At 41.3% G+C, this 23,553-nt stretch overlaps 1 protein-coding gene across 4 annotated transcripts in view; it reads right to left on the bottom strand.

The window, feature by feature from the left end:
* Positions 1 to 4,231: 4,231 nt before the first annotated feature.
* LOC131253246 (probable DNA helicase MCM8) overlaps positions 4,232 to 23,553 on the bottom strand; it is a 58,213-nt gene continuing 38,891 nt past the window's right edge. For 2 of the 4 annotated variants that reach the window (XM_058254173.1, XM_058254171.1), the window contains 8 exons: positions 11,697 to 11,826; positions 11,495 to 11,546; positions 11,248 to 11,404; positions 10,989 to 11,163; positions 8,734 to 8,904; positions 8,262 to 8,375; positions 4,700 to 4,772; positions 4,232 to 4,426 (listed from right to left, as the gene is read on the bottom strand). In XM_058254173.1, coding sequence (XP_058110156.1) covers positions 4,722 to 4,772; positions 8,262 to 8,375; positions 8,734 to 8,904; positions 10,989 to 11,163; positions 11,248 to 11,404; positions 11,495 to 11,546; positions 11,697 to 11,826 — 850 coding nt within the window. In that variant the 3' untranslated portion in view covers positions 4,232 to 4,426; positions 4,700 to 4,721. Of the gene's footprint in view, positions 4,427 to 4,699; positions 4,773 to 6,129; positions 6,190 to 8,261; positions 8,376 to 8,733; positions 8,905 to 10,988; positions 11,164 to 11,247; positions 11,405 to 11,494; positions 11,547 to 11,696; positions 11,827 to 23,553 lie in introns of those variants that run through there. The other 2 variants (XM_058254174.1, XM_058254172.1) reach the window with 2 other exon arrangements.

Below are 23,553 nucleotides of genomic sequence, written 5' to 3'. Positions count from 1 at the left end.
ATATGCTCTTTGCCCTTGACTTTGAACCCCTCTGGTTGGTACATGTAGATCTCTTCTTCCAGGTCACCATGAAGGAAGGCAGTTTTAACATATAACTGCTCTATCTCCAGATCCATGCTAGCTGTCAACCAAAGCAACACCCGTATGGATGTCATCTTCACCACTGGTGAGAATATCTCCTCGAAGTCTATGCCTTTCCTCTAACCAAACCCTTTCACCACAATTCTGGCCTTGAACCTCGTCTGTAAATTCTTCTGCTCAACCTTCTTTCTGAACACTAACTTGTTACTCAAAGCTTTCTTGCCCTTAGGTAATTTCACCATATTATAGGTGTGGTTCTTATGTAAGGATCTCATCTCTTATTTCATAACTATCAATCACTCCCCCTTATGCTCGTCGGCTAGGGCCTCAGAATAATCTTCTAACTCTCCCCCATCAATGAGCATAATGTACTCATGCGGCGAGTACCTCTTGGACGGTTGTCTGTCCCTAGATGACCTCCTCACCTGTGGCTCAACAGGTGAATCAAGTGGGGGCTGCTCCCCTAGTCCATCTTTTGAAGGAACTCCCTCGTCCTCTACACCTTGCCGTACTCCCCCGTCATTAGGCACCACGGGAGAAATAATTAGATCCATGTCCTCTAGCTCACCTGAACTAGGTTAGTTTTTCTCTAGCTTACCAATGTCTTCTATACACTGATCTTCAAATAATACCACATCTCTACTCCTAACGAGCTTCTTTTCAGTCGGATCCCACAATTTGAAATCGAACTTTTTATCATCGTACTCCAAGAACACACACTGCCTGATCTTCATATCGAGCTTGGACCTCTCGTCCTTTGGTACGTGAACGGATGCCCTGCATCCAAACACCCTAAGATAACTGTACGATGGATCATTTCCAGTCCACACCTTCTCAGACACTTTTCCATTCAACAAGGCTGATAGAAACATGTTTATCAAATACATTGCCGTGTGCATTGTTCTCCTCAGAACGTCTTGGGCAACTTCACATGAGATAACATGCATTTGATTCTCTCAACAATGGTGCGATTCATTCGCTCAGCTACACCATTATGCTGGGGGGTATTGGGACCGTCTGTTCATGCCGTATACCCGGGGACTTACAATACTTATGAAAGTCGCCAATGTATTCACCACCATTATCAGTGCGGATGCACTTCAATGATCTACTTGTCTCTCTCTCGACCATAGCATGAAACAATTTAAACACACCAAAGACCTCGTCCTTGGATTTCAAAGCATAAACCCAAACCCTCTTACATGAAAGTGACAAAATACAATGCCCCACCTAAGGTTTTTGTCCTCATAGGACCACAAACATCAGAATAAACCAAATCTAATGCATGGACTTTATTAACATGAGAAGTAGATTTAACAAATGAAACTCTATATTGTTTCCCTGATAAACAATCAATACAGGTTTTGAGAGATATACCTGTCACGTCTGAAAAGAGCCACTTCCTCAATAGTAGCTAAAGCCCTTTTTCACTCATATGGCCTAGGCGCTTGTGCCACATGTCAATAGCTGAATCTTCCGCTGCGTTCAACCCACCCTTGTACACACTGACACTTACCTTGTGAAGGATGCAACACTTCTTTCCTCTGGCTGCGATCAACGAACCCTTGATGAGCTTCCAGCACCCACCAACAAACCGGCTTTCATAGCCATCATCATTCAACCTTCCCGTCGACATCAAGTTAAGGCGAATGTCTGAGATATGCCTCACATCCCTGAGAACCAATGTGCAACCCACATCAGTCTTCACACAAATATCACCGACCCCTACGATCTTCACTACGCCAGAATTTCTCATCTTCACGGTCCCATAGTCACCTGACTTGTAGCTTGTGAAGAAGTCCTTGCGTGGAGTCGCATGGAAAGAAGCTCTTGAGTCAATCTCTCAGTCGGTGTCATGACTCGTAGCTGTGAGACATACATCGTGATGTACTGAAAGAATAACTACAATGTCGTCATCTGAAGTGACCGCAGTGGAATCTGATTCATCTTTCTTCTCCTTTCTTTTTCCTTTCTTGTCGTTTTTATTCTTACGACATTCATGCTTATAATGGCCTTTCTTGTCACAATTCCAACATTCAACATCCTTTCTGGTACTCGACTCGCCTCTTGATTTATCTTAGGCCTTCCCGCCCTTCCTGTTATTTCCTCTCCTCTGTTCCTGTGTCACAAGGGCCTATTGCTGAGTAGACCCCTGAGACTTCTTCCTTGTCTCCTCATTGAAGAGACAGCTAGTTACCTGTTCCATGGATATCTTTTCGCCTGGCGCGGAGTTACCTAGAGATACCACCAATGTCTTCCAACTGTCAGGCAATGAACTAAGCAATAGCAAAACCTGCAATTCATCATCCAAGAACATCTTCATAGCGAAGAGCTAGTTCACTAATTGATGACCTCATTCATGTGCTCGGCTACAGAACCACTATTTTTGAACTTGATATTCACAAGTCATATCAAGAAAATTTGATTGCCGGCTGTCTTCCTCTTATACAGCCCTTGCAGTTTCAATCATAGGCTAGCGGCTGAGGTCTCCGTAGACATATGGTGGAACACAGAATCATCCAACGATTGTCTAATAAACCCCACCACCTTTCAGTCCATTTTCTTCCCATCATCATCAGACATATCCTTGAATTTTGCTGAAATGCCTAAAATTGTAGAATATAGGTCCTTGCAATAAAACAAGTTAGCCTTCCATATGGTCTAGTTAGAACCATTGAGGCTGATCATCCTTGATGAGCCACCTTCCATAATTCAAAACCGATCCCACTCCGTTCAATGAACTTAGATCTGATACCACTTTGTTGGGGGCCTTGTACAAAATCTTAGAATTTAGCCTCCCAAAAACACCAGAATTATGGGATAATAAAGCAATGAAATAAATCAAAACACAAACCACACAACACAAGAGATTTTTACGTGGAAAACCCTCAAAGAGGTAAAAACCATGGGACCTCGTCCAGATCAATAATCCACTATGAAGTAGAACGTTACAACCTTCTTCACTCACGCAGGAGTGGATAAACAATGAGAGAATAAAAGAAAACGGAGAGATCTCACCGATTACGAGGACGTGGAAGCGCTGAGATATAGTAGATCACCTCTACAAGCATAACCTCCCTTCCACAAGCTTCCTCTCTCTCTTTCTTTCTCTCTTTCTCACCTTTGATAGCCCTAAACCCTTTAGCAAACCCTTGCAAAGCTTTAGGAAACCCTCTTGCATTACCTAGAAAAGCCCTAGGCACCCATATTTATAGATTTGAAAACCCCATTTCGCACCTCTTGCGAAACCGCCTCCAATTTCCGCAGTCCACACAAGATCCGGACTCAAATCTGCGTAAGCTCGACTGGTCGAGTAGAGTCCTAGACTAGTCGAGCACTGTTCACTCGACTGGTCAAGCTGGCCCTCGACTAGTCGAGCACTGTTCACTGAGCTCGCTGGACTTTGAGTCAAGTGACCCTCAACTAGTCGAGCACTGTTCCCTCAACTGGTCAAGCAATGTGATGATTCCACTGTTTGTAGCATCCGAACAGCACTACATCTCCTCTGACCTGAGGAGGAAAACCCCATCAGGTTTAATACAGCGGGTAATGAAATTTAGTCATGTCAGAAACTCAATGCGTAGGACACATGGTGTGCCCGAGAAGAAGAGGCACGTTCAGATGAGGAATTCATGGTAGACTTGGTTCTGAGGTTACAATGATTACCACATCAACAAAATATTGATGAGCTAACAGGAGGTTCCTCAATGCATGAGACTGGCGAGAGTTTCCCAGTGCATATAAAGAATGAGGCACTAAATGAAGATCTTTTAACTTTCTAATACATGGATAGAGGAGCACTTAAGATTTCAGAAACTTCACATTTCAACTGCAGAGAAATTTGGAATGTTTCCAGTGACCTCTTGTCTACCGTTCTTCAACCTTACTCGTGCAGGTATGAAGAGTGACAGAAGCAGCCTTCAGTGTAACTGCTAATTGTAGCCTTTAGGCAACTAGCTTGACAAAATCAATGACCAGCTTCTGATCAAAGAATCTCCAAATGCGTGATGCTTTCTTCGTACAACTGCAGGACTTTCTGGCATGGTCAAGTGTTGGGTTCATGGCTTCTCAACTAGGCAGTGTCCATCAAGCAGCGGACAAACTCTCAGGGAAGAAGGAAACCAAAGAAAGTCTCAATGCAGTTGAAACCATGAAAATTCATTTCAATTTTCTGAGGTTTTGATAATAGCTACGTCATATGCATTAGTAGCAAAAAAAAAAAAAAAAATTTAGTGTAACTTGTACGTATACCTCGAGGACTTGGTATGATTCAGAATTTTTCTCCACTGTATATAATTTTTCTATACATATGATACAGAGATGATAGAGCCTGATTCCATTCAACCTGAGAATAAATGTATTAACTTCTATCAAACTCAGCATTATAGAATATTTTCCTGAATAACCATTAAACTGACAATATCTTATATGGAAGAATAGGACAAGCTAATGATGAGATGCAGGGGATTGTTAGCATTATAACAGAAGGTACAAAACGGTTGAAAGAAAGTCAAATTACCTGGGCCAATGCTACACAATCTCAGCATCTGGATGAGATGCAGGGGATTGTTAGCATTATAACAGAAGGTACAAAACGGTTGAAAGAAAGTCAAATTACCTGGTGCCAATGCTACACAATCTCAGCATCTGGACCTTGATGATTGACTTCGTGAGTAGGATGAAGACACCACCTGCATAGGAAATAATTCAGATTCACAGAAAGGAGTTGCTTGAGCCAGAAGGTTGTGGAACCTGGAAGAATCCCCAATTCAGGAAATGACTAAAATAGGGCAGCTAATGTGACTTGGGTATTATACGATGCTCTACCAGAGTATGGTGGATCATACTTCTGCAAGCTGCACTGTGTGTATGACATATGTTACTCATTCAAGACTCCACCTGCGAGCAACATTGTGAATGGTGCATAACCGAAAGACACATCAAAATTGGAGGATCTGAGTAGTCCAGTCAATGGACATTCACCCATCATATTTGAATGGTTGACCACAATGCTTCTTAAGCATCCATCTAGTGGCCACTGATCAGAAGGTTGGGATTGTATTGTAGATGTGATTTTCATGACAATGCCCCGTTCACAAAGGAGTCCACAATTCAGACAGTCTAGATTGAGTAAGACTATTGCTCGTGAGTATGATGAAGCAGATTGTCAGGTTGATATAAAAATCACATTAACTACCCAATGCAATTATCTTGTTAACTTTTGGAACTAACTGATTCTCCTACATATTTGTTAATTATCATGTGGTTATTATTAGAAAATATTTGAAAGTTTTGTGCATGCATGACTACCTTAGTGGCATGAGATAAAATAAAAAGGATTGGATAACATCTAAAAACAATAATATCTGATGTCTGCATTGGAATGATTCTTGACATTCCTGGTTCCACTCAAACGTTGGCATCCTTGCGAAGAAGTCGATGAAACGGCTCGCACCTCATGGCAGTTGGAAGGTTATTCCTAAATACTTTATTTGGAATTAGGGGTGCACCAGACCACTTGGGAGTCATTGCAAATGCTGGAGAGGGTTTTCCTAATATTACCATTCTAAGGATTGAGTCTTCTCAACCAGAAAGAATCATGAGCGTATCTCAACCAGAAAGAATCACGAGCGTAGTAATCCCAGCATGATTTTCACCAAGTCAAGAATGTAAATAAGCAGTCAATGACATTAAGGGCCTGTTTGGATAGAGTGCAAGCCAGGGGAAAGCAAAGAAAAGCAAACAGGAGGCATAAGTTGTAGGTAACCTGACATCAGAGCTAGGGGAAGCAAACCCTTTGTACCTGTTTGTTTTGGAAAATGCTTCTCCTCGCATTTAGAACTGTTTGGATTGCAATCCCGCAAAGGGAAAGCCTTATTTCCCTCCAAAATTGCCATTTAAAACGTCACATCAGAGGCAAACTTTTTCCCCTCCATTTGACTTTTTGGAAGGAATAAAGAAAAAAGAAAAAAGGTTGCATTCTCTTGTTAAGGAGGGAAATGCAAAGGCAAACCGTTTGCTAGCATCCTCTGCTTACCAAGCAAGTGCAAACATCTTGCCAATGTAAATTGAATGTTTCTCCTAGTTTGCACTCTATCCAAATAGGCCCTAAAAAGACAACGAAAGGAAACAATCCAATCAGCCTCTGGTTTCATAACAGCCATGAGAACTTCAGACATGAAGATTTGTTACTTGGACACCCCTCATGGCAAGGACTTTAAACATTCCATACATGAAGCAGAATATCTTGAGTTGTTAAATTGATTTCACACTTACAGTTTACTATCACTTACATTTTTAATCTAGATAAATCATAGGGCCATGCATCAGGACATGCACAGTGTCCTAATATCCTAAGTTAAAGAGGAGCCATGGTTCAATGATCCAAACCATTGGTCTGATGGACTGCACCTCGGATAAGTATGCCACGAAAATTTCCCATGATTGGAAGATCCTAATCCCATTAATCAATTCCCTGCCAATTGATTGTTAAGAAAAGAATGCACAACTCTCTGGACAAAAATACTAACAGATTGGAAGAAAAGAATCCCAACCCATCAATCAATGCCCTGAGAATTGATTGTTAAGAAAAGAACACAACAACTCTCTGGAAACAAAATAGCAACAGATTGGAAGGCAAGCATCCTGCAATCTGGAGATTTCTGCAGGAATTGCCAACCATGGTGGGACTCATCAGATCAACAGTCTGGAATCATCAGGAAACTACGCACGCTTATTGCATCAGGACCATACAAATTTTCTTTAAGCTAGTCTTACATGTCTTATGATTTTTCTTTCTTTGTGTTATTTTGAGTTTCTTAATCTTTTAACTCTTTGTCAGCATGCCTTTAGATGTTAGCCTCTGCCACAGCTGGTTCCAGAGCCTGTATAAAGGAAGGTTGATCTCCAGTGGGCAGCTGACTGTGAAACTTTCACCAATTTACCATTTAAAAGCCAAGTGCATATTTCTGGGAGAAAGAAAGGTGATGATGATGATGGCGACGATGATGACAAAAATGACAAAATGCCTGTCGTTACTATGTCAGGAAATCCAGGCTTTGGAATTCCTGTATGGGTAACAGGTTTATTCAAGACACATGTTCCCTGTCTAGGTTGGAAAGGCACATGTTGGCTGTCTAGGTAGGAAATGAAAACAAATTATATATATTCTAACAAATGATGCTTTGCAATTCAGTTTTTATTCTTAACAGATGGTTTCACCAAATCCACTGTAGCTGGTTGAACTTGTAGAAGCAGTAATTTTACATACAGGTAAAGGTGCAAGTATCTATAAGCAATGTTACCAAAATGATACGATTGATATCATGAATCGTACGATTCATATCGTATCACATGGGTGTGCGATTTGAATCGTACACCCAAATCTCGAATCCTAAATAGTCATACGATTATCGTACAAATTGTATGATAATCATAAGATAATTGTAGACTGCAAGGGACCCAAAAAATACTTTTAAAAAATCAATTTATTATTGTTTTTTATTCAATTTCTTCCTTTTCTTTGCACCCTTTTGCTCATAAAATATGAAAAAGGCTCTCCCCTATTAAAAATGTCCTACTTTTTCTTTTGAGATAGAGATAGAGATAGAGAGAGAGAGAGAGAGAGAGAGAGAGGAGAGAGAGAGAGAGAGAGGATATTTGGGGATTTTGATTTTTTAAAACCCAAAACAAAGAAATCAAGATATCTTTTGATTCACAATGGAATCGAATGCCATTTTTTCTAACATGATTCTACACTGAGGAAAGGTACAAAACAAAAATTTTAAGGGCTCTTGTACGTTTTTTATGATGAATTTTTCAAAAGACAACAAAAGAAAACAAAGGAAAAAAAGGGCTCTTGTATGTTTTTATGATAAATTTTTCAAAAGACAACAAAAGAAAACAAAGGAAAAAAGACAAATCCTTTACTATCATGATATGTATACCAAATACATTTTCTCAATTGATAATATCATGATATGTATTACTTTTTTCGTACATGATGATGGTAAATGGATGATTGATGCATTTTTAATCTTTTATGATTTACTTATATCTTTTCATCTCTTTTATATATTTTTTTTGTAAATCAGAAAAAATCTTACGATTTACAATAAGATTTCCGATTCGATATGATTCAACCCCTCTTACGATCTGCGATACAATAACCAACGCTGTACCTGGTATGTCTTTGGCCCCTTCTTAAGCAGATAACCAACGCTGTTCAAATTATCCACAAACATGTCAATATCTGGCACTCTCAATCCGATTCTATCTGCCAAACTGTATATTTCCTGACAACGAATAACCAGATGTAACATGAGAATCTGTTGTGCCTGAATGATGAGCATGTGCGTACGTACAAACTTCCGCAGTTCAATTGAGTTGAAATGTGTAATGTGAAAGGGATCGTGCACTTCGGGAGATATTTCTGTGACAACCTTTGCACTTGCAAAACAAAGGAATAAGTTTGCAAATAATCGGAATTCTAGAGTGTAAAATATGATTAAAGAAAATGCCATTACTTTCATAATTATAAGAAAACAAAAAAAATAAAAATAAAATAAAAATAAAAATAAAAAATGCTGGATCATAATGATTATAACCTTGTCCCAGCTATTTAGCATTGGCTAAAGCAATAGTAACACTTACAGAAATTGAAAAGCAATCTTTCTGCTGCAGTTCTGATTGCTTGTGCAGAGCACTTAAGAACCGCTTTGCTTCCTTTTGTTGGCTCATTCCACCGCTACGTGCAAAATCAACAAACCCATGCTCATCAACATACTTATCATATAAGGATTCTTTCATGATCTCAACCACATCCTGCAAAACAGGAGAAAATTTACACAAGCAGCTAAGGCAAGAGAATTAATACTGAAATCTACATTAGTTGTTATATCTTCAAACAATGCGTATAATGGGTACCATGTGATAGCTTTCCAATTTGAAGAACAGTATATACATTTTTGGAATAGAACATCAAGCGTTTGGATTATTGTACATGTCCATAGAGCTTTCTTGTCCACATTTAAAACCAAGTTGAATTAAGTCTAAGTTGCCTAGTTGGGCTTGAAAAGGTGTTCTCCTGAGGAAAGTCTTACAAGTATCTGAGCCTCAACTCAAGCTCAAGCAGGTGTTGATTCAATCCAAGTTTTACAAAAGACTCCAACAAACCTTGACTTGAGCTCATACAAGGTGCTGACCCAAGCCAAGTCTTTCACAAGACTCATTCCAACCTCAACTCGAGCTCAAATTGGATACAATTTTGTATATCACAAAATATATTTTAAAGTTGTATTATTTATTCTGTATGTTATAGTGTATACAGTCACTCCATTTGGAAGAAATTCACCAGCTGGTTCCAAGCCTGGGTTAAGGAGGGTTGATTTTGGGTGAGAATCTGGTCAAGAAACTTTTATCGAGTAATCATGAGAATTTGTTTTTCATATCCATGATTCGTGAAGCCAGATTCATAAAGCTGATCCCAAATAGCTGGGGTAAGGCTATTGTGATCATCATCTTCATCATGGCTCTATCCCAGCTATTTGGGTCCACTTTATATGTTTGTTTCGCCAATCACTCCTATCTAAGGCCCTATCCTGGGTAAGTGTACAAGCCTTCCTATACTATTTTTTCAAGTCAACCAGTCCAAGGTGTGCCATAATGGTAATTGTGGCCATAACAGCCACCACCGTTACCGTTATGATATGGGCCGTTATGGCCCCTATAACGGCCGTTACAGTCTCTTTTAAAAAAATTGAAAAACAAAAGAACCTATATCAGCCCCGTAGCTGTTACAGGGCCGATACGGGTCATTTTTTCCATAACGGCCATTACGACCCCATAACTTGTAACGGTTGACACCGTTACCATTACATAACAGCTGTTACGGCACACCATGGAGCAGTCTCTTTCAGGCCCTTCAATTCTAATAAGAGTTCTTGCCCAGCTCGAGTAGTCTCCAGTTATTGTAGCATGGTCAAACCATCTCAATTGGCTCTCCATTTTATCTCCTACTAGGCTTGAAGGCTGCTTTAGATGTCCCCAATCTTGGTTCCAACTTCAAAATCACAAACATAATTTTTTGTTGAAATATTTTTATTCAATTTTACTCAATGAATTATACTCAAGTGGACAAGAACCGTAGATGAGCCGGTCAAAAACTCAGGCTAGAAATACCTTGTAAGATTTCAATTTCGAGGCCAGGATAAGTTATCAATTTATTTGTTTATTCAAAGGAAAACCATCATTTATCCACAATCAATTTGATTTGTCAGTCCCAATCAAATCATGTACCAATCAAGTTCCCAAAGGGTCATTAATCATCTCTCATGAACAAGTTCCCAAACAGTCCATCATGGCTTAGTTCATGAGGGGGAACTGACTCAGAGTTCATGGAGAAGTGTTGTGGATTGGATAGGAAACAAATAGCAGGATAAAGATTGAAGACTGATTTGCAAGCTATAGCTTTAATTAGAACCATGGTGTGCCATAAAGGCCGTTACGTAAAGGTAACGGTGGCAATCGTTATGCGTTACAGGGTCGTAACAGCCTTTATGGAAAAAATAACCCGTAATTGCCATTAACGGCACGTTACGTCACCTATAAAGGCCATAACAACCCTGTAATTGTCTCTTATGGGACAGATACAGGTTTCCCATACTTTTTAATCAACATTACGAGGCAAATACAGGTTTTTCGGGATTTTTTTTTTCAATATAAAAATAAAAATAAAAATAAAAGGAGAGAGAGAGAGAGAGAGAGAGAGAGAGAGAGAGAGAGAGACCATAACCGTTACGACCTGTATCGTAAAGGTAATGGTGGTGGCCGTTACGGCCACCGTTACCGTTACAGAACACCTTGATCAGAACTGACCACTGAAGAGCTGTTGTGTTGTTTCAACTCACCAAAGCATCTTGAGCAGTTATTTCTTCACGTAGCTCCAATCGAGCACGAGCTTCGGCAAGCCTAACTAGACTTTCCAGCTGCCTTGCCGTTATAGGTGTGCCATCAGCTGAAGTATTGTGGTCTCTCAACCGTAAGTAAAACTTCTGCAAAATCTCTGCTGCCGATCTTGACATCCTAATCCAACCAAAAATAAGATCTCATATAATGTCTTGCAGATTCTACCAATATGAGAGTTTTAAAGGCATAATACTACATTACCTGGGAAAAACAAAACTTCTGGCATAGGCAATATATTTGCGGAGGAGTGTACCAGGCAAGGGAACAAAGTCTCTATCTTTCTTTGGGTCAAGTTTAAGCCTTGAAGCTAAAGAACCATTTTTAACACTCAACTCCATTTCTCTATCATTCTGCCGTGCTGCATTTTTTTAAATAGAAAGCATGCATGGTTAAGCAGGAATTATTTATTGCTCAGTAATCTGGTGCATTAATAAATACAAGATAACACCTCTACATAGCTTTTTATGAGCTGGAAAATGCTCTCCATATCCTGCATGAAGCTGCATGACATAAACCAATCCCATGTGATCATACCTTTTAGTTAAGACAACAATTTCATAAAGGGTGAGAGTGAATGTAGAAGTTCATATTTTCATGAACTGCATTCCATTCACTGTACATACACAGAATAGCAAAACATAGTAACTCACTGCCATAATGTGCTCAGACACTTGCTTATCCATCAGTTCATCTGGTCTATCCAGTAAAATGAAAACCAAATCAAACCGTGACAGGAGAGCGCCACTCATTTTCAAATTTTCATTTACAGTCTTTGCACGGCTGCAACCAAATGTCACATATTTGAATCTGAAGTTACCATCATGAAACAAAAATGGTAAAAGGCAACACAAATAATATAAAATGAAGATTTTGAGCAAAGGGAGGGAATGATAGCAAGAATATATGAAATAATGAGAGAAATGAGGGATTTACAAGAGAAAAGTTACATTTGAGATAAAAGATAACAAGGAAAGAGATGAGGGGATAAGAGAGAAAAGTTGCATGTGGAATCCTGAAAGAGCACCAAACTGTCTGCTCCATCACACATGCCCAGCGTGCCTACCATATATCCGATCCAATGACAAGTTAAAGCTTTCGTGAAGATGCCCAATTGACTACCAGAAAGAACAAAAGGCATTGTTACCAATTTTTCTATCACCTTCTGTATAACAAAGTGACGATCCACTTGGATATGTTCAGTCCTCTAAGAAAAGAATGGATTATTAACAATATGAATTGTAGTTGAATTGTCACAGAGAAGAAAAACGGAGGTACTTATCTCAAAACCCATTTCAAGAAGTAATTTTAGCCATATGAGCTCACAACCAGAGTTAGACACTAGCCAGGATACAGCCTGTGGATGACCTACCAACAACATTTTGTTTCTTACTTTCCCAAGATACCAGATTCCACCTACAAAAGTATGGAAACAGGTAGTCCACCTTTTGTCACCAGACAATCCTGCCAATCTACATCACTATATCCACTCACATTCAAATGACCATAATCAGAGTATAATTGTCCTTTCCCCGATGTTGCCTCTCGATATCAAAGGATGCAATATACGACCTCTAGGAGATGGGTAAGAGTAGCATGCATGAACTGACTGACTACACTGATCACATAGGCAATATCTAGTCGTGTGATGGTGGAGTAAATTAATTTTCCTAACTAGGATCGCTCAATGTTTCTGAACTAACTTCATGGAGAAGATGATTAACTTCAATGGGGAGTTTGCAGGTTTGACACCCAGATGCCTGAATTAGTAAGCAAATAGGAACGTACTTTATTTCAGAAATAAAGATGCCTTACTTTAACTGGGCAACATTAATCTCAAGATAATTATTTAAAGGTACAAGATCTTTGATGTCAAACATTTCCTGCACTAATGTTGATGAATGTGGACCATATGATTGTACGGCCCACCAAGATGATTGTCACAAAAGCGGTACAATCACAAGGTTGTACTGCCCACCTGGCTCTTTTCTTTATCAGTAACCCCTTAGTCATATTTGGTGCACCCGGGTGTACATGTTACATTGTAATAAGCGGGGGCATTATTGTCATTTTTTGTTTTATTACTAAAAAGAATAGAAGCAAGAGGATGGGGAATGTCCAACCCTCTCTTGTCTCCATTCTATCTTCTCTCTTTATCTCTCTTCTCTCCTGCATCAATTACACAATATCAGAGAGGTAAGTGATCAAGTTCAGACCGCCTTTTGCCTCACCTCTCACAAGGAAAAAAAAAAGGGGGGAAAAAACCTTCTTCCTTTCCTTCATACTTCTTGTGTTGAGAGCCTCTTAAGAAACTCAAGGTTTCTTGTTTTTGGTGTCTTGCCATTTTCAGTAGCCAGCATGTGAAGGGTGTTGGTGATGTGTACATGCTCGTAGTTCTTTGTGGTGTTTGGTTGAAGCGTCTGGCCTAATTGGTGCATTCATTGTTGTGCATACATCGCGTTCGATTGTGCAGCTGAAGCATTCAAGCTTTCAAGAGCATTAGCCTTTATTTCTGTAAGCAGTATGCATCCATTTTTTTTTGTTTTTATTGCCTCTTATTTCTACTGGAGATAAACAGTGAGCACAAACCTGGATTCATGAATCCATCTGAATTTCTAGATGGTTCAAATAACCTCTACTAAGTAAATGAAACTAATTATCTCCAATGGTCTAAATCTATGCAAGTCTTCTCGATGAACAAGGGAAAGTCAAAATATCTAACCATCAAGATGAGAAGGATAGTAGATACTATGAATGGATTCAAGAGAAAGCTTAGATTATTACATGTTTGTGGAAATTAAATGGAAGCATCTATTAGAGAGAATGTGATGTTCCATAAATGGCGAATGTTGTTTGGGATACTCTGAGAGAGATGTATTCATCAGACAAAAAATCTCTCCTACATACCTGTTATTTGAAGAGCTTTTCGTGTTCCCACAAGGGGATAAATCTCCAAGTGAATATTACTCAAAACTCAAGGTAATGTGGGAGGATTTGAGTGGGTATCAGCCTCTTACTGATGATCTTGAGAAACAATGTCAGCAACATGTGTTCTGTATGGCCAAATTTCTTTTCCAGTTTGAATGTTTAAAACATTGAGTGGATGTTCTTTGAAAAGTATATAGATAACTTATTGTGGTTTATTTCATGACCAGCCTTGAGGAAATAATTTTGAATTATGTATTTTAGGTTCCCACATTAACTAAGGTCATTATTTGCTGTTGACACCGAAAAATCCATTTCCAAGTGAGGACTGACTACAGACCAATGAATGAAAGGTCAAACGAACTCAGAATGAAGCAAACCAAAACTTGTTGGTTTATTTCATGACCAGACTTGAGGCAATAATTTTGAATTATGTCTTTTAGGTTCCCATGTGAACTAACGTCATTGTTTACTGTTGACACTGGAAAAATCCATTTCAGAGTCAGGATTGACTTCAAAACAATGAATGAAAGGTCAAACGGACTCAGAATGAAGCAAACCAGGACTCGTTGGAAAGGTTGTCAAAATACTTTCTTGAGGACCCAGAGTCATCTCATTCTGAGGCTGGACAAGCCAAACAAGAGCAAGCATTCAAGATTGCGTCGTTTCAGACACCATCTAGAGACTGAATTCTCTACCGGAGAGAATGAGGCCGAAACGCCCAACTATGGACTATGGAGCAGAGCTGGGAAGTATTACTCGAGGGGTTGAAAGGTCATCTAAATACCTTTCCAAAAAGCCCAAGACAAGCTCGATCAGAGCTATATTGAAGAAGTTATAACTTCATCTTCACAAGCGTGTGAACTTGGTTGAAAACTTAAAGGGCCTCACAACTGATCATCACTTTCTAACCACTTTTGGTGGGCAATCTGAGTCTCCAATTGCCCTCATTCCAGGCTAGTCTGATAGCCCTTCCAATTATCTTTCCAATGGTCTTGGAATCAGCCGGATCATATCTATAACGAAGGAGATATGACCATTTTACTGAAGTCGTGCATTGCTGAAATTGGAGTTAACTCTGAATTAACCCACGAGTTGACTTGCCCAGTGTTGTCAAATGGCATAAGCAGTCTTGTGCAACCTAAGGGGGCTATGCACTTATGCGATGGCATAGCCCCCTAAACATTTTTCTTTTTCTTTTTTTAAACTTTTTTTTTTCTTTTTTGAAAAAAATAAATAAAAACGAAAAATTCAAGGAAAATGGGAAAAAAAAAAAATTTTATGCAAAAATTTGTGTAAAAAGACTACATGCGTAGGGAATTGTTTTTTATAGTTTTATTAGGCTATTAGACTATAACAAATCAACTAACAACTACTCAAATGACTGCATATATTCAAAAATGTGAAAAAACAACATATAAATTTTATTGATATCATTTTAAGAGAGAATAAGAGCAATAGAGTGTGAAAGAGAGTAAAAGAGTAAAAGGGCTATGAATGTAAAGAGACTAGAGAGATTGAGATATGAGAGTGTTAGAGAGAGAGAGAGAGTGAGAGAGAGAGAGAGAGAGAGAGAGAGAGAGAGAGAGAGATAATGATAATGATGGTGATGCAGGGACATGTGATGGCCTAACCATAGATGCATGTATAATCATGTTGAAGAGATTTAAATAATAAAATTAATCAACTAACTATTATCAATCACGTTGATTAAGCAAATCTCAACACATGGATGAAATCATTCCATCAAGATTATGCCCCTTAGACACCCTGATCCATAGCTCAAGTGGTAGACTGAGTGAAAGATACCTTGTTTCAACACTGAGGTCTTGGCATCGATCCCTAGTGGGGGTGGCTAACACTGAAGTGTCAACTGATAGTGGGGTGTACTAACAAGCTGACAAAAAAATTAATTTAAAATTATACCCCTTAGCATAAAATCACATAAACGGTAAAAAAGGAGGACCTAGGGATATGAGGATATCCCTGATCTATCATAAACCAATTCACAGTCAAGTTTGGATCCGATTCTCCTTACTAGTCATCCCTCCTTTCCGTTCAAACCAAAAAGGAATATCCAGAGACGAACGAGATAGATGAAGAAGAGATGAGTTCGAGATGAAAGAGAGTACGAATTCTAGGGCATCAAAGAAAAGAAGACGGTTGATTCTTACCCTTTCCTACACCTCGAAGATCTAAAAAGAAGGAAAATCTAAAACCAGGGTAGAATCCTCAACACCTAAGAGTCAATCCTAAAACTCTAATCTCTTTGGTAAAAGAGGAAGAAAACATACAAATTCTCACTCATTCACTAAATAAAATAGGGTTTCTCACAGTGTATATATAAGCCGCGGAAAAAATAAAAAGTGCACTTAAAGCCCCTGAAAACAAGGAAAAGAACAAAAAGACGCCTAAAACACCCGCACAACAAGGTGTGAAATCCACCCCATGGGCTTAAAGTCAAGGTGTGGTCATGCCACTCTTGCACTCGTAGCGCGTCAAAAAATGGGTCCCATGGACCCGGCGTCCATCCATATCAACGCCTCTGCTCCGCTACTCTTGTCGGCAACGCCTCCTCCTTTGGTACACTCTAAAGGGTTTACCATTGATGTCTACATCAAAAGAGTAATAGAGTTGTGAAAATAGGGGGTGGGAGTGCCTATTGGGCAAAAAGTGAGAGAAAATAAAGCAAAAAATAAGTCTCCACAGTTAGAAATCTAATGTTGGGAGGTTATGCCATCACATATAGTGTACATGATGTCATAACAGCATAACTATGGCTTATGCGGTCACATACTTCTCTGTGCAAATGCATAAGCCCCAACAACAAAATAACTACATATGCCACCATGGCAAATGTGGTCCACTTGTTCACAATGGCATGTGTGATGGCATAAGTGCTTATGTAATCACATATTACAACATTAGACTCACACGACACATGTCCGCCACCACAAGTGCAGTATAGATGTCGACGCAACCGCATAAACCAATCCACTGTGTGTTCCCATCTCCCACTAGATTTCTGGGGTGGGTGGGTGTGTTCATTTTAGGACATTTCAACACGATTTCTCACCAAGGTAAAGAAATAGCTAATTTTCAAAACCCACACACGTTGGCGTCTTCCCCGTGCACAACAACCAGTGACCCAAGCATGGGCATCAGTGCCCTTCACACACAAGCCATCAACCTGCGCACGGATGTGTGTGCCCAACGCATGCCCAAGCAGCGCCTTCCTACACTATCCTGCACACCGCCCTGTCACTGGCGTCCTTCATGGTCAATGCGGGCCATACTCTAGAGAGGACATGTTGTCCATTTACCTGAACTTGGAACAAGCCAAAATGACCAAGTGTGGACGAGTCCACACACAAACCAAGAAGACCAACGCACGCCAACGATAAGCCGATGCACACTCTGCGCACAACAAAGCCCGTACCAGCACACGCCTTTTGCATTGCCCAACCTGTGCCCTAGCTCACCTAACCTGCGCCCACGTGCAGTGTGCTACTTCCCTGGGCGTTCAGCCTTGATGCCCATGCCCATCGAGGCCCATGCATGCTGCCTAACCAAGGGTACATGTTGTCTAAATCTCTCTTTGAAAACCATGAAATTGACTAAGTACACGTAGGACCACGCACGACCCACCTTGGTCGGCAGACACCCTATGCATGGACTCCCCCAGGTTAGCGCACACCCTGTGTATGTTCCGTTCTACTAGTACCTTGGTTGTGTTGTCCAGCAACAGTACACTCACTTCATGCTGTTATTTAACGAGGCAATCAGCATTCAATGAGGGTGAATGAAGGTTTGTTGGAAAAGCTTAGGGAAAAACATTCCCAACAAGCCTTAAATCATTCCAATCCAACTCCAAACAAGGGAGTTGCAAAGGTTCTAAAGCTGCCCACTGTAACTGATACAACCAACATCCCACAACTTGCTAACGCAATGGTTGGCCTTTGCACGGAGCTAACCTCATACAGGCCTAGCACACCTTGCCCATTCAACATTCAACCAAATAAGATTTTAAATAAACTTGACCTCACCTCATTCTGACTTCAGATGATGAAGATACAGGCCATTCATCGCAAGTGTCCTGGTCTGAACAATGCATCAAGCGCAGGATACCTTTCTGGTGATTTCTCACCAACATTTGCCAAGGAAAATGACATCCAATTGAGGTGATTCGAGGAAAATTGGAAAGTCTACATAATCCCCTTTCCAATGAGTCATAGAACGCCCAAATCTGACATCGAACAATTCGCTTATGAGCGATTTATACAGACTGATGTCTAATCCACATCCTAGTATGGTTCTCATCTAGAATCACCGAGGTCTAGTACACAATCAAGACTTGTACTCCGAAACAATGAGAGGGAAAATACCTCACTACCCGTCGTGGTGGAAGGCCCATAGCCATGCCAAATCCCACGCGGCACAACAGTAGTGGACCCATTTCCAAGCTGGTCAGACTTGACCTCGATCGCCCCCCTACTCTCCAGGCAAGTGAAGTTGAACCCCCTTCCAACCGACCCCAACATAGTGGGAGACCTGGCCTACTAATATGTGGCACTCAGGTGCTCATGTATCCACTCGGTCCAAACATTGGAGCATCCTGCGGCCCACGGGATTTAGGACTTTCACCCACGGAGATCCTACGCGCCCTATAACCACACCCAATTTCTAGTGTCTATAACCATATCCTCTAGTCATGATAAATCTGTGGTGGCCATAACCCTGATATCATTAGTGGGTCCATGCAAATGCGGGAATGCATGAGTCACATCATCCGAGTCATGCATCATGTCATGGAATCCGTGCATACATGCAGAGCAGCCCTATCTCATACGGACCCCCTGAAATACCCTCAAGCCATAAGGTCATCCAATGCAACCCTGTCGCGCATGGGCAAGCCAATATTATATCATGTGTACTAACCGCGGTCCACCACCGGGTGTACCATACCATGAGCAAGCCATCATCCATATGTCAAGCACATATGATGCAGATGAGATATGATGAATAACATCCAATCAACCAAGCATATGGTATGCATGTAGTGCCACATCAAGCATAATTGTCATATCAAGCATAAGTGTCATATCAAGAATAAGCGTAGTGTCACATCAACATAAGCGTAACGCCACATCAACATAAGAGTAGTGCTTTATCAAGCATAAGAGTAACGTTACATCAAGCATAAAGATAATGCCACATCAAGCATAAGAGAAGTGCCACATCACGCACAAGGATAATGCCATCATAACAAGACTAGCAAGTCACACAAGAAGCTAAGTAAGCTACATTAAACATGGCCAAATCATAAGGGAAACACAAGCCCAATCAAGGGGTGAGGTCCACTAAGAATCAACTTTAACAAGCACCCACAAGGCTTTTACTTGAGTGGGCTTTCAAGCCAATGGGCCCACTCTAATAAGCATTCACATAAGCGGGCCTAATCATACTAATAACAGTATCCAAAAGGGTCGGTATAGTAGGGTCCACAAGTGATCATGGTGGGCCCAAGAAGGGCATCAAGTGGGTCCTACAAACATCCCCAAGCAAGGCCCAACAAGGCAGCCCTCAATCCAACAAGGATGGGCCTAGATGGGCTCAAACATGAGTGGTGTGGGACCCAAACGGTGGGCCCCACTTGCAGTCCAAGGAATGGATCGAGTGGAATAGAATACATTCAATAAAGATAGGTCCCCACGGTGGGGTGGCATGGATACAACATATACATCAAAAAGGGCCTCATGGTAGGATGGCATGGATGCATACAACAAGGTAGGCTCCACGGCATGGATACAATATATACACTAAGGCGGATACCCATACGTGCCTAAATAGGGTCCACAGCCGAGTTGGATTACATATGAACATCATAATGGGTCCCACTATTTGATGGGCCCAAAACACTTGGAGGGCAAGTAAACATTACGGTAGGCCCTAGAAAGGTTCCAATGGTGGGGCATCATTATGCCCATTGTTTTATATGGTGCGGCCCACTTGATCTTTGGATCTATCTCATTTTGGGATCATGCCCCACAATTAGCTGTCAAAATAGATGGTCACAGTGGACCCTAAAGCGTGGGATGCACGCTGTTTCCATGGCATGGTCCACTACTGTGGGGCCCTTAAAACATCACAATGATCCCAAGGAAGGTCTCAATGGTGGGCCTCCAAACACTGCTGTTTCGGGTGATGCGGTCCACTTGATCTTTAGATCAGCTTCATTTTTGGTGTCATGCTCTAAAATGAGCTGTCAAAACAAATGGGCAACTGATGGGGACATCTCGTACACACGCAGGCCCCCCTTACGCACGTACGTTAGGAGGGCCCCACCTTCGATCTAGATCGATGACAACATCCATAGAGGGTCTTCTAGTTAGAGGACTGTGTTTTGGTTCCTTAGGGTGGACCCGATCATCATGTGGATCCCATCATTGGATCTCAAGATCGTGGCCCACTACCCTAAGTGATCTAGTACTTTGAGTTTTGGTTATTATTGTTGTTAAGAACGTCATGGACGGTTTAGATTGCTTTAATTAGTTGTTATTTGTGATTATTTCGTCTCTAAGTCATAGGATGCGCACATAGCGCAACTTTGGGGTATAGGGTTTTCTTATAAATAGGCACCCCTTGTAGGGTTTTTTTCTCATGGAAGATGATTAATAAAATTCTGCGTTTTCCTACTTCTCTAATTCTCTGAGTTGTGAAAACCTAATTGGGTGCGAAACCCTCCCTTCTTCGAAGGGCTAACTACCATGGTGCGAAGCCACACTCATCCCAAATCACCCCCATCTCCTACCCTCCCTATTCCTCATCTCCTACAGTCATCCCTTCATCAAATCCACCCACTGTTGCAGCTAATCTTTCCCCTACAGCAGATTTTCAGAATCTAGCCCTACAGGACGGCTGAAACTTCGGCGGAGCACCGTGTTCAAACCGATCATCCATTTGGCCTGAAATTTGGAGGGAAGGTGGCCCATCCCTGGCCGACCAGGCCCTAGCTAGCCGATTCCAGATTCGTGGGCCCCACACATGTGCAGGCCACCATACACGCATGTGCGTCAGGCCGATTTGTTGTCCACACGTGCAGGCTAATCACAGGTTCCCTCTCGTCTCTATTTCACTCCTCTTTCACCTTGTTTCCATAACCTTAACCCTAGATCGTCTCAAATCCCCAAGTTATATTCCACTTTTGCAAACCCTAAGTTTTCCCGATTTGAAACATGTGAATTCCTTGGATTAAGAAATAATCCTTTGCATGTGTGGATGAATTTACTCTCCTTTGAGCATTGTTTGGTCTATAATTTTCAATTGATCCAACCTTAACATGTGTAGACTTGGACCCTTGTAGATTCCCCTTGTTGAATGCTTGACTTTATGTGGGATGTGGAATTTTTATGTGATTGTTTCTAAATTAGTATGATCTAAAGCTTGAAATCTTGCATATCATATTTAATTTTCATGTCCTGCATCAGCAACATAGATATACAATACATCATCGAGGCGGGCCTCAACAGCGGGCCCCACTCACTGGACAGTGAGTGTGCCGCCTGTTAGACAACGTCCAACAGGTTGGCCCGTTGGCCGGCATGGTTATAACATAGAGATCATGGTGGTTCCTACCTAAGGACAGCATGGATAAAATACATACATCGCGGTGGAGTCTGCGGTGGGGTCCCCATGCTAGCCAACTGGCCCAGCAACACAGTGCGCCCAAGGAAGTTTCTAAGGGTAGGCATCCAATCAACACTATTGCCTGCGGTGCAGTCCACCTAAGCTTTGGATCTGGCGGTTTGGCGAGGCCCACAAAAACCTTTAGATCAAGCAGATATTTGTGTGGGCCCTTCATCTATGTTAGTGTGACTTTATCAACATGGTGGATGGCAAATAAACATCATGGGGGCCCCACAGCGTGGGACACACGCTAGACAACATGGTCCACCTGATGTGGGCCCCACGTTAATCAAAGAAAGAGAGGAGGGGAGAGAAAGAGAGAGAGAGGGAGAGAGAGGGAGAGAGAGAGAGAGAAAGAGATGAGGGTGGGTCCTGCCACCATGGGGCCCACGTCCAATATAATACAAGCATCAAGGTGGGTCCTACCCCCAAAAATGGATGAACAGCATGGAAATATAACACATATATCGTGGTTGGGTCCCACATCAATGGGCCCACCATCGGATCTCACACATACATCATGGAGGGGTTTACAAGGCCTACTAAACCGATCCATTCTAAGGTGCTATCGCACCGTCCACGGTCCAGAATTGTTGGACCGTGGGACCCACTAGATGGCCTAAAAGGGCATTGACGGTGGCCCCTAACCCTCACAAATTAGATGTGAGGTTCACCTCCTCAAATCAAACAAAAATAAACCCAATTCTACATGGGTGAAAAAGAAAACAAAATGCACTCACATGTACACAAAACCATGCTTAAGTTGGATTCATGGGAGATTAAAGCTCCCAACCACTCCTCTTCTTCTCCATCTTTCCTCATTTCCTTTCTTTTCTTTCTCTTCCATGGAGAGTTGCATAGGTTGGAGTGTGAGAGAATGAGAGAGGGGGAGATGTGTAAGGGGCTAGAGGGTCATAGGGGTCATTTCCATGGGGTGTTGGGTTTTGTGTTGCATGGGAGAAAGGAAAAGGAAGGGTGTTTTGGGTAGAGAAAGTATATGGGGGAGTGGGGTTGTCCTTACATGGGGCAATGGGAAAGAATATGAGCATTATGGTCTTTTGGAAAGGCTTGGTAATGATTTTAGGGGGGGGATGATGTTCTACCTAGGTGTTTTCACCTTGGCCCCGACAATGCAAGGCATCTTGCCTAAGCTCAACCCCACCCCCCTATCAGGCCAGAGCTACTAACTTCACCCTCGTCTGACCTCCTCCAGTTTTCCACAGCCTTTAAGGTTGTAGGCCAGCATCATATATTTAGAAAGGACAGCAGGGATAGCATAATCAGGACAGCATTAGCATATATTTAGCTATAATTAGGTCCTCTAATTATGGCATGATTGTGTCAATCTTGTACAGTTACTGATTGTATATATCTTGTACAATTATTGTTTCCTTGTTTGTTAGCCTAGATTGATGTTAATGGCTGCAATTCAGCCTTGTAATTAGCCTAGAGTTTCTATATAATCAGAGGAACCTCACAATGAGGACATTCAATCCAAAATACTTACACATCAAGCTTGGTAATGATGGTACCTTGATATTTCAAAAAGGCTATGGGGGCATATGATGTCTTTTGCCAAAAGTAGGGGCAAGGTGGGGTAATTGCGCATGGGGTAGGGTTTCATGGCAAAAAGGGATCTTGAGATGAGCACACCTTGGCAAATGCGTGCATTGGGATCATGCCTCACTACGGTTTATGTTCAGGTCCATAACTTCCAATCCGAGCATGACATAGGGGTGTGTTATGCAGCGTTGCAATCATAGCGCCGGCGCGGTCACCATGATAGAGGTCTCAAGTCAAATAGACTCAAATTCAAGAGGCGTGATTGGCACTCAACCAATCCAATCAATCCTGGGTATGTCAGCTTCGAAAACAAGCGTATGGAAGATTTCAGGGGAA

Source organism: Magnolia sinica, chromosome 8 (assembly GCF_029962835.1).
Source record: "Magnolia sinica isolate HGM2019 chromosome 8, MsV1, whole genome shotgun sequence".
Lineage (NCBI taxonomy): Eukaryota > Viridiplantae > Streptophyta > Magnoliopsida > Magnoliales > Magnoliaceae > Magnolia > Magnolia sinica.
The sequence above is the reverse complement of the archived record's forward strand: the minus strand, read 5'-3'. Positions and strand labels throughout refer to the sequence as shown.